Here is a 14,728-nt window from a genome sequence, read left to right as displayed (position 1 = left end):
TATATATATATCACATTTTCTTTATCCACTCATCAGTTGATGGGCACTTAGGTTGGTTCCATATCTTTGCAATTGTGAATTCTGCTGTGGATAAACATTTGGGTGCAGGTGTCTTTTTATAAAATGCCTTCTTTTCCTTCGGATAGATACCCAGTAGTGGGATTGCTGTATCAAATGGTGGGTCTACTTTTAGTTCTTTGAGGAATCTCCAAACTGCTTTCCATAGTAGTTGTACTACTTTACTTCCCCACCAACAATGTGAAAGTGTTATCTTTTCACCATATCCACAGCAACATCTATTGTTTTTTGAGTTTTTAATAACAGCCATTCTGACAGAGGTAAAGTGGTATGTCATCGTGGTTTTAATTTGCATTTCCTCGATGATTAGCAATGTTGAGCATTTTTTCATACCTTTGTTGGCCATTTATCAATCTTCTTCCAAGAAAAGTCTGTTCAAGTCTTTTGCCCACTTTTTGATGGGGTTATTTGTTTTTTTCTTGTTGTTTTGTTTGAGTTCTTTGTATAATAGATTCTGGATATTAGCCCTCTGTTGGATATATAGTTTGACAGTATTTTCTCCCATTCTATAGGTTATCCATTTACTCCGTTGATTACTTCCTTTGCTATGAAGAAATTTTTAGTTTAATTAGGTCCCATTTATTCATTTTTTGTTGTTATATTTGCTTTTGGAGTCTTACACATAAATTCTTTGCCTAGGCCAATGTCTAGAAGAGTTTTTCCTACATTTTCTTCTAGAATGTTTATGGCTTCAGGTTTTACATTTCTTTCTCTTGCCTGATTGTTCTGGCTAAGACTTCCAGTAATATGTTTAACAAGAGTGGTGAAAGTGGGCATCCTTGTCCTGTTCCAGTTCTCAGAGGGAAAGCTTTTAGCTTTTCCCCTTTCAGTATGATGTTAGCTGTGGGTTTGTCATATATGGCCATTATTATGTTTAGGTACATTCTTTTGATGCCCAGTTCATTGAGAATTATTATGAATTTTTTTTTGAGACAGGGTCTCACTCTCTTGCCCAAGCTAGAGTGCTATGGTATCATCTTAGCTCACTGCAACATCAAACTCCCGGGCTCAAGTGATCCTCCTGCATCAGCCTCCTGAGTAGCCAGGACTAGAGGTGTACATCACCACAGTCAGCTAATTTTATTTTTAATTTTGTACAGATGGATTCTTGCTATGCTGCTTAGGCTGGTCTAGAACTCCTGGCCTCAAGTGATTCTCCCATCTCAGCCTTCTAAAGTGCTAGGATTATGATGTTAAATTTTATCAAATGCTTTTTCTGCATCTATTGAGATGATCATATGGTTTTTTGTCCTTCATTCTGTTGATGCGATATATCATGTTTATTGATTTGCATATGTTGAACCATCTTTGCATCCCAGGCATAAATCCCACTTGATCATGGTGATTAATCTTTTTGATGTACTGTAGGATTTGTTTTGCTAGTATTTTGTTGAGGATTTTTGCATCTATATTCATCAGGGATATTGGCCTGTAGTTTTCTGTCTTTGTTATGTCCTTGTCTGGTTTTGGTATCAGGGTAATGCTGGCCTTATAGAATGAGTTAGGGAGAATTACTTCCTCTTCAATCATTTGGAAGACTTTGAGAATTGATGTTAGTTTTTCTTTATAGGTTGGTAGAATTTGGCAGTGAAGCCATCTGGTCCTCGCCTTTTTGTTTTGGGAAGACTTTTCATTACTGATTTAATCTCCTTACTCGTTATTGGTCTGTTTCAAGCTTCCTATTTCTTCCTGATTCAATCTTGGTAGGTTGTATGTGTCCAGAAATTTACCCATTTTCTCTAGGTTTTCTAGTTTTTTAGTGTATAGTTGTTCATAATTGTCTCTGATGATCTTTGTTATTTCTGTGGTGCCAGTTGTAATGTCTCCTTTTTTGTTTCTGATTTTATTTGTTTGAGCCTTCTCTTTCTTTTTTCTTGGCTAGTCTAGCTAGAAGTTTGTTGATTTCATTTATCTTTTCAAAAAACCATCTTTTCATTTAACTGATGCTTTGTATTTTTTTTAGTCTCTAATTCATTTAGTTCTGCTCTGATATTTATTATTTCCTTCCTTCTACTAACTTTGGGTTTGGTTCTTGCTTTTCTAGTTCCTTGAGGTACATAATTAGGTTGTTTATTTGAAATCTTTCTACTTTTTCGATGTAGGCATTTATTGCTATACTCTTCCCTCTTAGCACCAATATTTCTGTATCCCTTAGGTTTGGGCATGTTGTGTTTCCGTTTTCATTTGTTTTAAGAAATTTTTTTATTTCATCCTTAACTTCTTCCTTGACTTGATGGTTATTCAGGAGCATGTTATTTAATTTCCATGTATTTCTACAGTTTCCAAAGTTCCTCTTGTTAGTGATTTCTAGTTTTATTCCATTGTGGTCTGAGAATTAAAATCACATCGAGTGATTAAATATTTGTTGAGACCTGTTTTATATCCTAACATATGGTCTATCCTGGAAAATGTTCCATGTGCTGATGAGAGAATATGTATTCTGTAGCTGTTGGATGAAATGTTCTGTAAACGTCTGTTAGGTCCATTTGGTCTAAAGTGCAGTTTAAATTCAATGCTTCTTTCTTAATTTTCTGCCTAGGTGATCTGTCTAATGCCGAGATTGGGGTGTTGAAGTCCCCGACTATTATTGCATCGGAGTCCACCTTTCCCTTTAGCTCTAATAATATTTGTTTTATATATCTGGGTGCTCCAGTGTTGGCTACTTATATGTTTAGAATTTTTATATCTTCTTGCTGAATTGATCCCTTTATTATATAATATCCTTCTTTGTCTCTTTTTACTGTTTTTGACTTAATGTTTGTTTTATCTTATATAAGTATAGCTACTCCTTCTCATTTTTGGCTTCCACTTTCATGGAATATTTTTTTCCATCCCTTTACTTTCAGTTTATATGTGCCTTTACAAGTTAGATGAGTTTCTTATAGGCAGCATATAGTTGGGCCATGGATTTTGATCCATTCGACAAGTGTATAGCTTTTAACTAGAAAGTTTAAACTGTTTACATTCAAGGTTATTATTGGTATGCAAGAGCTTATTCCTGTCATTTTATTAATTGATTTCTAGTTTTTTTTACATCCTTTGTTCCTTTCTTTCTCTTATTGTTTATCTTTGTGGTTTGGTGGTTTTCTGTAGTGGTAACATTTGAGTCCTTTCTCCTCTTCCTTTGTACATTTGCTCTACCAGTGGGTTTTATACTTTTGTGTGTTCCCATGATGGTAAATATTGTCCTTTTTGTCCATGTGTGGGACTTCTTTAAGCATTTCCTGTAGGGATGGTCTAGTGGTGATGAATTCTCTCAGCTTTTGCTTACCTAGAAAAGATTTTATTTCTCCTTCATTTATGAAGCATAACTTTACTGAGCATAGTATCTTTGCCTAACAGTTTTTTTTTTCCTTTCAGCCCTTTGAATATATCATCGCATTCTCTCCTGGATTGTAAAGTTTCTGCTGAGAAATCCACTATTGGTCTCATGGGGGTTCCCTTATAAGTGACTAGATGCTTTTCTCTCACTGTTGTTAGAATTATCTTTTTGTCATTAACTTTTGACAGTTTAACTACAATGTGCCATGGGGAAGAACTTTTTTGCATTGTATCTGATTGAGAATCTCTGAGCTTCTTGTATCTACATATCTATATCTCCTGCTGGACTTGGGAATTTTTCAGCTATTATTTCATTAAGTAGGTTTTCTATCCCTTTTATTTTCTCCTCACCTTCTGGGACACCAAGAATTTGAATATTTGGTCACTTTATGGTGTCCCATGTGTCATGCAGGTTTTTTCTTTTTTAATTTTTTATTATTTTCATCTTACTGAATTGTTTCAAAAGACCTATGTTCATATCCTGAAATTCTTTCTTCTGCTTGATTTAGTCCATTGTTGAAGCTTTTGAATGTATTTTGTATTTCATTCAATTAATTCTTCAATTCTAGAATTTCTATTTGGTTCTCTTTATGATATCTATCACTTTTGTAAGTTTCTCATTCATATCCTGAATTGTTTTTCTGATTTCTTTGTATTAATTTTCAGTATTCTCTTATACCTCGTTGAACTTCTTTAGTATCAATATTTTGAATTCTTTTTCCAGGATTTCATAAATTTCTTTTTGATTGGGATCTGTTGCTTCAGAATTATTATGTTTCTTTGGAGGTGTTATATTTCCTTGCTTTTTCATGTTTCTTTTGTCCTTACATTGATATCTGCACATCTGGTATAGTAGTTACTTTTTCCAATTTTTTGAATTTGCTTTCATAGGGGAGGACTTTTTCCTAAAGTTGCATGTGTGGTTTTGGTTGGACAGGGCACTTTGGCTTTGATTCTGTGTATGTGCAATAGTGTAGTGTCCATATGATTTCTTCAGCTATAAACAGCATCAGTAGTGTCCGTGATTTCTTCAGTGGCTTAGGATGCAGTTGTTAGTAGCGGGGGTGGTGAAGTTTTTCTGGGGACAGGGATGCCATGTGGACCAGTCCTTGGGCCCCAGTGGTGGCATCAGTGGGCCAAGAGGGCCTGTCCTTGAGCCACAGAGCAGCATACATTGGCACTGTTGTTAGCAGGTCCAGGCAGGCCAATTCTTGAGCCTCCAGGTGGCTTGTTCAGGTGCTAGTAGTGGGAGTGGTGGTCCAGGTTGGTGGGTCCTTGGGTCTCTGAGCAGCAGGCATCGTGTGGACACTGGCAGTAGCAGTGGTGGGACAATCCTCTGGCTCCCAAGCATTCCATGCTGATGTTGGTGGCAGCTGCAATGGTCTGGGGAGTCTAATCCCCAGGCCAACAGGTGGTACATGTGAGTGGGTGCCAGCTGTGGTAGTAGTGGCAGGTTGTGTGGGTCTGTCCTCAGGCCCCCAGTAGAAGTGTTCAGGTTCCAACAGGATTTTATGGGCCATGGTTTTCCCAGGCCCCTGTATGGTATTCTCAGGCACTGGTGAGTGTGGAGCCAGTCTGGACAGGCCTGTCCACAGGCATCTCAGTGGTGTGTATGTATGCTCACTGTGGTAGGCAGAGGTGGGGTGATACCTATGCCCCAGTGGAATGCTTGGGTGGGGGTGGCAGCAACTGCACTGCAGCCTTGCTTCTGGGGAAGGCAGGGTTGCTTTGAGTGGCAGCAACCATAAACAGGTGGCTGGGGAGCACACACTTTGGCCCCAGGTGGTGGCTATGAGTGAGATAGCCTTTCCTCACAGCACTTTTAAACGTGTGGCAGCCCTGCTAATGGGGGCGGTGAAGTCACTGCCAATGGCTTGCTCTTCAGCCCTGGTGGCAGCAGCCAGCAGCAGTGCCCAGCTGCAAGTGGGGGATGTCAATGGGCCTCCAGGGATGTGGAGATGCAGGGGCTATTGGGCCTCAGAGTGCAATCTAGTGGGGCCTGGATGGTGCCTTGCTATAGCTGCTTAGGACTCAGGGAGGGGATTGTGGGACCTAGCATGAACGCCCTCTCTGGTGCAATGCTGTCATGCAGTCTCCCGGCAGCTTCCTGTATTAGTCTCGGGGCCCTTATAAGTCAAGGGCCTTTCCTGAGACTAGGATTTCAGGAGTCCACAGTGGGAATATCGATCACTGGGGGTCACTCACTTACTTTTTCCCCACATTAAGGAGCCTATCCAGGCTCCCAGACAATCCCAGCTAAGCAGGCTGCCTTGCTTCTCTCTCCTTCCTTGCCTTTGGTGTTTCCTGTCACTTCTCTTTTGAATTCCAGCACTCTCTCTCAGGTGATCTAGTGAAGTGTGATTATCCACTTGCTATTTTGGTTCTTCTTTGTGGAGGAGGTGAGTACCAGATGTCTCTATTCAGCCATCTTGAAGCCCCTTTCATTAAAGTTTTGTCCTCAGCATTTTATTTGTATAGAGGTTTACGGGGTGGAAGCAGAGAGTTGGGTAACTCTTAGGCTTAAGCTCTAAAGGTAGCCCCTGCTAGACTTTCCACACATTAGCCTCTCTACCGCTTTTAGTGCAGGGGGTAAAAAATGGGAGAAAACACTGAGTCTTATTTTCTCTCATGGAAGGAGGCCTTTGAGGGAAAATTCATCATAACCAGTTAATGTTAATTTTAAAACCACTTTGTCAAGCTGGGTGCAGTGGTGCATGCCTGTAGTCCCAGCTACTTGGGAGGCTGAGGTGGGAGGACTGTTTGAGCCAAAGAGTTCAAGTCCAGCCTGGGCAACATAGCAAGACCCTTTCTCAAAAAAAAAAAAAAACCACTAAAACCACTTTGTGATTATCAGAATGGAGAAGTGATGCAAACTAGCAAACTATTTGGCTCTTTTTCCAATCTCCATTGACTCATTTCACTTATGAATGGAAGAAGAAGAGGGCTATAAGTAATAATTGAAAAAAACTGTTTCACTAAAGTATTTTCTATGACTGCCTTGTTACCCATGGTAAAGAAATATAAAATTAAGAGAAGCAGGGGTGGGGGTGCTGACTGGATAGGTGCATTCATATTCAGTTTGTGAATATTCATCAAGTTGTGCACTTAAAGATATGTGCGCTTCTCTATATGATTATTACACTTCAATAAAAACATTTTTAGAAGGCAAAAAAGAGGAAACTTTAAAGAATTGATAGGGATTTGGGTAATACAGGTGTATGCATTTATCAAAACTCACTGAGTGCATTTCATTAGATGTAAATTTTACCTCAAAAAATGAAGAAAGGAAAAGAACTATAAATAAGCATTGAACTCTAATTAATGACTTACATCCTGAAATATTTAGGGTAAAGTATACTAATATCTGCAACTTACTTTGAAATGCATTTAACAAATGAAATTGATGGATGGATGGAAAATATTAATTGTAGAATCTGAGTAGTGACTATATGTGTATTCACTGTATAATTTTTTCACCTTTTCTATATATTTGAAAATTGTTATGTTAAAATGTTGGGAGGATCTAAAGAAGTAAGAAAGAACTATCCCCCATTTCTTTATAAATAGAAACACTAGCTTCAGTCTATTGAGGACCCTAACGCATTAGTAGCAATTAGCAGGGGACAGGTATACAGCAGAAGTAGCAGCAATTCCTGGGTGAGATGTCCCAGAAGATAACAATGCCCAATGGAGCCAGCAGTGCCCAGATGGAGATGGCTTAGGTGTGAACCCTGGAGAGATTCCTTCAGGAGGTTTAGGTGGCAGAGACACCATATGGTAACCAGAGCAAGTTAAGAAGAACATGATGAAAGCTATGCAGCAAGGTCAATATTCATTAATGGGTACATGTGAGATGTACCCTGGGATTTGTATCATCATATACAATCAAGCTGTCAGTTTCATTGGCATTTCTGTAAATCACAAATGTCTAAAGTACTCACCACTAGAATTTGAAGCAATTTGCTATGTTTAGCATGTTAGGCTGAAAAAAAGTTTTTTATAACCCTCATTAGGGTCAAACTTTTTCAACATTTTACAGTTGTATAAAGCATTGTATTTGTATTCAAAGAAGAAAGGCTGAAAATACAGGTAAATGAAAACAAATCAAAGCATTTTCTTCAAGTTGGCACCTATGTTTGTCCATGCAGCAGTTACATTAAATAAAGACACAGGCACTAAAATGAAAGAATGCATATTTTCTCCATCATGCCTATAGTTTCAGAGACACAGTGCCCTAGGAATTCATTTCATAGTCAAGTCTTTCTTGATTGCTACTATGTGATCCTAGGGAAGGAGCTTTGATTTCATCCACTCTAACAGATACGGTGAGTAAGAATACACGACCTCCCACAATCATGATCCCCTTTCAATGTCTTTTCAGGGTTTTACTGATATTTTGCTGGAAAGAGTCATGCATGGGGGAGCCAACATTACAGGTTTCCAGATTGTCAACAATGAAAACCCTATGGTTCAGCAGTTCATACAGCGCTGGGTGAGGCTGGATGAAAGGGAATTCCCTGAAGCCAAGAATGCACCACTAAAGGTAATGTTCCATGGCGTGTAAAATCCTAAGGCCAGCTTTTCAAAGCATCTCAGTATGGTCTTTATATACTAACAGCCATCCTGTGATCAAGTGATCTTCTCTCAGAAGTGATTCAAAGATGCTAAAAACCAACTGCAGCTGATACTATTGGATTTGAAAACTAAACCCCTGAATAAAGAAGCTACTGAGAACTAGATCTTTTTAAATCCAGTGTTTGGAATAAGTTAACTTAATTTTTAATGAATTTCATTTGTAATCTGCTCATAACAATTTACAATATCATAGGAACCTGAGCCAGGCAAAGGGTGGGGGCAGTGGGAATAGGTAAGGAAGATTGATAGTCTGAAACAGAAAATTAGATTTTGCATTATTTATGTGATTGCTTTGTGTTAATAAGTTCCATGAATCTCAGTACACCCAAGTGAATTAGGCTCTAATACAGAGTGTGTGTTGCCTATATGTATATTGAATAGAAATGTTTTCCTGCCTACAAAAGTATCTTCAAAAATAATTAGATTACCTAAGTTGCTCATTTTCACAAAATCAAGATAAGAATATTAAAAGCAGAAAGTCATGCTTAAAATGCACATTTTTTATATATAGTCCCCTATGGCTAGAAATCCTACTATTTAAAAATCAGGAATTAAAACAGATAAATTAGGGGAAAGTTATTCATGTTACACAAAGGATCTTTCTAATGTGTTTTTTAAGTAACTCATTCCCTCATTTCATTGATTCAAGTATAAAACAGACTTTAAATTTTTCCTCCCTGATATAATGAAAGTATGTACCATGGCTGTGATACAAGATGAGGGATCAAAGTAGAGTCAGGACCCTTTCCTAAAAAAGAAAAAAGGGTGAAAGATATCCCTTCTCATGGTTTCAAGATACCTATCCTCTCATCCTTCCTCCCTGGCAAGAATAGAATAGGGGAGAATAGTAGGGAACACAAGCCAGAGAAGAGATATGTTCTGTACCACCTATGCAGGTCCACCCTAAATGGGTCACATCAGAACATAATACAAATAGGACCTTATTTTATACAATTGGTATGTTCTAGAGAATTGTGTGTTAAACATCATTTTTTTCATTCAATTAAGGCACTCACTAGTTGTGATTGTAGTGATTATACCTGCCAGGTTTTTCCAGGATAGTCCTGTTTTTAAAAATTCTGTCCCATGGTCAGATCGGTTGTCCTAATTTGCTTCAGTAAATATGGTCGCTATCCCTATAATTAATCCTTTGTAATCAAAAACTTTTATGTACTAAACTGATATTTATCTTCCCACAACATTTAAGTGAGCTTATCCGAATTCAGATTTTTGTCAAACTGCCTATCCACACTGCTTTGTGATCCTTAGATTTAGCAGGTAACAGGTAAAAGAGAGAAATTCATTTATTCAGTATTTTAGGGGATGTTTGCACTGTGTTAGGCACAAGAAAATGGACAAGGGTAAAAACAATGAAAAAGGTATCGCGGAGTAGTTGATGCCTGGTCTGAAGTTGTAGAGTGTGTACAAAACAGAAGGAAGACAATCTCAGCTATGGAGTATTCATTGATAATATCTAGTGTGATAATGTAAATTCTAGAACCTGCTGAGAACTGTTCAGGCTTATAAGTAAAATCCTTTAAATAACTTAAGAAAATAGAATATTTAAATAGATGGTTACAAGTTTCAGATAACCTTTGCTTAGTTCTAGTAATTATAAAACCTTGCACCATATCAATTAGACAAAAAATTCACTTTAAAAATTGTCATACATAAATCAGCCCTGATATTTTTTTAAAAAATTGACATATAATATTTTTCATTAGGAAATAAAGTTGTCTAGAGATTAGAAATCCTGATGCTTAATTTACTCTATAAGCATTTTCCTTAGGGCTTTTGGGGGAGGCATTCTCACACATTGGTAAGTAGAAACTGAAATAAGTAGAAAATTAAATTGCTCTTTTGGCATGGCTTGGAAAGGACTACATTAAGATTGCTGACAATTTATGCAGTCAGCTGGAAATAAAATCACCACCATGTTGGCTTTATGTATTGCAAGGATGGACAGACACAAAGATCTTTCTTAATCAAAGAACATATGTCCCCTATTATAGTCATACTTCATGATTTGCTTCTAAGAGAAAAGTAACTGTGAGAAAAGTCAGAAAAGTAAATTGATAGTTGTAGAGACAACAATGTATTCCATTCTAATTGTATTTGGACATACCTTCTGGGAAAGAGAGATAACTGCCCCAGCACATTTTGCTACATTGTTAAAAAAAGTCAACAGTATTCTGTATTCTACCAGCATTTGTAACCCCTGAAAAACAGGGGCCAGCTTATTTTAATCATATTGTTGTTGATTCATTTAATGAAAAAGCATCCACAATTTCGAATTGCAGATAATCAAATCCCTTGTATTAAGTGACTGACCTCATCCCTAGTAGAGCATATCAATATACTCAAGGAATAGAAAGTGTTCTTGCCTGAAGGAGGTAGCATTATAAAGTATTGCCTATGAATTGTCAATGTTATCAGATTTAAAACTCAATAACAATTGTAATTTTCTACAATCAAAAACCAGCTTTGGTTTTCGCTACCCCCCCAGGAAACAAAAACTGATTTATTGCTGGCCAGAAGTCCTAGCTCACCAGAAACATGGTCCAGACAGAAATGATTAATGTTTCTCTCCAAATTAATTTCAAGCTGTCTAACTTAGCTATTTCCATTTTCCCCTAAGTAAACACCAGATCTGAATTTTCTATTACAAACAGCAATAACCCAGTCTTGCTTTAGGATATGCTATTTCCTCTCCAATCTATACATGCCATCTTGTAACTTCACACATATTTCTTCCTCTATAAAAGACCTGGCCTTTTAGTAGTCGTTCACTCAATATGAAAAACAGTACTGAGAGCAAGAGAGAGATTCCCTTGAGCCATTTGATCGTAATAATCTTAACATGTGCACACATGAGTTAAGAAATATCATTCTGGAATGAATCAAAGTCAGGCTTGCCCAGCGAGATCTCTTGACTCAAATAATTAGGAGGGTGATTGCATAGAGCAAGAGGTAGAGATGAATGAAAATTATAAGTAACAAGGCAAGTTTTGAGGATGTCATTTGTCATGGTATCTTGTTTTCCATGCACCCATTTCAGTATACGTCTGCATTGACACACGACGCAATACTGGTCATAGCAGAAGCTTTCCGCTATCTGAGGAGGCAGCGAGTGGATGTGTCCCGGAGAGGCAGTGCTGGAGACTGCTTAGCAAATCCTGCTGTGCCCTGGAGTCAAGGAATTGATATAGAGAGAGCTCTGAAAATGGTAAAGACCACAATGGGTTATTGGGGTACAGGGGCTTTATAAAGACACACAAAAAATGAGACATCAATCTTGAGAGAAGAGATACTAAAAGGAATAGGATAAGAGTCTATAGAATCTCAGAGTATGCAAAGAGGATGAATATGGACATTTATTCACTCAAATTTAGAAATTTAAAAATAGGAGGTTCTTCCTTGAAGCCTGAAAAATAGTAAATTTAAGGCAAATGAATACTTGGTTGTGTCCTGTACTGTGGATAGTTAATGGAACTCAGTATTCTCAAAAGAATGGATCGAATAGGTAAATAGCTTCAAAAAATTCAAACCTTCCAAAAATATGACATTCCTTAGGGAGATTGGGATATTCTATAAGACGCACCTAACTTCAAGGTAGACATTACAAAGAATAACAGCATCCTCTGGCTCATCAGACAAATGATGAGTCTGGATAGACTGTGGAACTGAGCCAATGCGATAGTATTTCTGTTGTCGAAAAGAATACTTATGCTATTCTATGTGGTAAAATGGAGGAACATGATACGTTTTTAGGCCTACTTAAGAAGCTTTTGCCCAATGCTGCAAAGAAAAACCCTAAAGAAAAGTACAAGGAATCAATGGATAGACAGTCAAATAGGTCACTTGTTTTTAGCATTTACTGGGTAGGAGATCATTTAAGGCTTCAAGCAGTGTCCTTTGAACAGATTTCATTATTTATACCAGGGGCAGCATCACCCATTCATTGCAGCTTTCCACCCAAGAGCTCTTTCCTGAATATTTTGCTTTATGCCACATGCGCCTGCATGCATTAAAATGAGCCTTCAAGAGTACAAGAATCTCTTATTTCTACTTCTTTAATTATCCTAATGCTTGGGACATCCAAATCAACTAAGAGATAGGCAAGATCATTCTGTGCACAACCCAGCAACGAAGAATTTGTAACAGCCTTGTAACGTACATCATTTTGTGTAGTTGGCTCTCTTACTGCCGCCTTAAATTTGCCAAGTTGGAAGCATTCAGTCAACAGGGGTTAGTAGCCCCTGTGTCTCTCTCCAAGAAAGAGATATGACTCATTCTCCCGTCATGCAGATTTTTATGTCATTATGTCAGTTCCTTAACAAATGCCCTAGGTGTCGTTTTATGGAGGTAGCACTGCACGATTTTGAAGAGCGGTTAATTAAATTCAACCTTCATAGCAGTTACAAGATTTGTATTGTCAGGTGAAACATAATGATGAGTGAAATATAAAACTCTCTAAGAGTGAATCAAAAGGAGTTTTCATCAACAAAACCTCAAGGGGCAAGAGCCAATATCTCCAAATGACTCCCCATTCATGACACAAACAGCCACCTTCCCCAAATAGAAAACTTGCTACCAGAATGAAGGACAAGAAATCAGTTTGGCTAGAGAAAAAATAAGATTGATCATATTGTTTCAGAGAAAATTTTCTGCATGTCAAACTCACTGATAAAACTCAAGCTATAAGCGAAGTAAGTAACCTTCCTCCCCAGGTCCTAATGGTCAGACACTCAACCAAAAGGATACTTTACCTCTTTCTACAGGCCAACCTCTTCCTATTGCCCCAGAGAGGCTAGAAAGAATCTACCTTTTCCAAAAGTAGGCAGTGCTTCAGTAAAACTGCACTATTCAGAGGGAGTGCAAGGAAATCTGGTCTGAAGTACTGTTTTACTACATTAAAAGAAATCCCATTTTATTTGAGTTAATTAAAATTGAGATTGCATGATGTAAAAGCATCCCACATTGTGACTAGCACATAATTGTTTCTCAATAAATTATTCTCTTCCTTCAAAGAAATCTGGCAAACAAAATCATTGCCTGACAGAGGCTCCAAAGGGGCCTGTTTTAATGAATAAATAAGCACACCATTCGTTCGGTAAATATTCATGGAGCACCTATGACTATGTATCAGGCTCTATATTAGTATGCAAACATGAAATAAGATGAGGGGCACTCACATTTAAATTGTTATTATGTAAACAAATGCTTTAAAATATCTTAAAGCTGCTCGCAAACTGGTAACTATTCTCACAATCTGCAAATTGTACAAAGATCAGCCTCAGCACAGTCTACTGAAATATCTGTCACAAATTCTAAGTCATTGAGACTTGTTCAATCAACATTTATTGAGCACCTGCTCTATCCCACATACTGCATTTGTTGCTGAGAACACAGAAAAAGAATGTCTCTCATCTAGAGACGCTCTTAACCTAGTCAGGTAGCCAGAAATAGATAGATGATTAAAATGTTATGGTTATATCCTGCACGGGGTGCTATAGATCAAAGAAGGGATCCCAGACAGGATGGTGGGACACTGTCACTGACATTCAGTACTGGACCACATTCTTAAAAATAGATTTCTCTCTAAATAGTAGTCCAATTCTGCTCACCAAACATTTGAATCATGGGGTCTGAAATCTCTTGGAGATATGTTGACTATTGTCCAATTCATAGATCATATTCAGATAGTCTGGGTCTTTAGAAATATACGATTCCAATGATACTGGAAGCCCTTGCTATTTTCAGTAATGAAGGATTTCCTCAATAAGTTCCTATCCCATTATCTCTGCCCTGCCTAACTCCTCTCCTAGAATTCAGTGCTCGAAATGGAGTATAAAGAACCCATCATGCAACACAATATCCATCAGTCCCATCCACCTGGATAAGTAATTTCTATCTCAACAACTAGAAGTGTGACATCACTTTCTCCACAAGCCTAGGCTGACAATAGGACTTAAGTTTGTTGGGTCAGTTGAACAATTACCGTTGTTTTCAGTTCATCATATTGGAGCATTTCTCCTTCAACAGGAATTCCACAGTCTCCTAACAGTTGTGAGCAAGCCCCTTTCCTTTTAAAAAATATTGCCTAATATTTGACAACAATTTTCCCTTCTGCAACACAAGCCCATTACCACCTCTGACTTGTCTGACAGTTTGTCATTTTCCGTAAGTGATGAAAAAGTATTCCTTTCATCCTAGGAAAACGAGACAGATTCTTTTTCTTTGAAGTGAATTCTTTGACCCTTACTCTCCAGATGAGTAATGCAAGTAGTTAACAATAATGACATATTTATAGAGAGTCTTTCATCCAATGTCCCTGTACTGTAAAATGAGAAAGGAAATCTTTCCACCCAGCAGAGATGGCTTCTTATTAGTTCATAAAACTGGGCCCAGACTTAGGAAAAACTGTGACATACAGGAAACCTGCCTTTGGCATCCAAAACAGGCATTTGGGTTTCCAATACTTTCATCTTTCTTGTCTAGTGCTCCATATTCCTGACCCCTTAGACTTAACAAATTTCAACAGTCTTTGGATTATTCCCCCATGGCTTAGCTCTCTGCTGCCTGCCTGCAGCTGGACATAGATTACATAAAAGGGAAAGTTCATCCCTGTCACAGTAGTAGCTGATAAATGTGTAACCCTCTCAAGAAACAGAACTAAATTTATTTTGATTAA

General features: G+C 37.8%; 1 protein-coding gene across 2 annotated transcripts in view; it reads left to right on the top strand.

The window, feature by feature from the left end:
* Positions 1-14,728, top strand: part of GRIA3 (glutamate receptor, ionotropic, AMPA 3) — a 285,940-nt gene that overhangs the window by 183,053 nt on the left and 88,159 nt on the right. For both annotated transcript variants that reach the window (XM_012664833.1, XM_012664832.1), the window contains 2 exons: positions 7,781-7,942; positions 11,093-11,260. In XM_012664833.1, coding sequence (XP_012520287.1) covers positions 7,781-7,942; positions 11,093-11,260 — 330 coding nt within the window. The remainder of the gene's footprint in view (positions 1-7,780; positions 7,943-11,092; positions 11,261-14,728) is intronic.

This window comes from Propithecus coquereli, unplaced genomic scaffold, assembly GCF_000956105.1.
Source record: "Propithecus coquereli isolate 6110/MARCELLA unplaced genomic scaffold, Pcoq_1.0 Scaffold92, whole genome shotgun sequence".
Taxonomy (NCBI): domain Eukaryota; kingdom Metazoa; phylum Chordata; class Mammalia; order Primates; family Indriidae; genus Propithecus; species Propithecus coquereli.
Note: the sequence above shows the minus strand (reverse complement) of the source record. Positions and strands in the feature narration are given on the sequence as shown.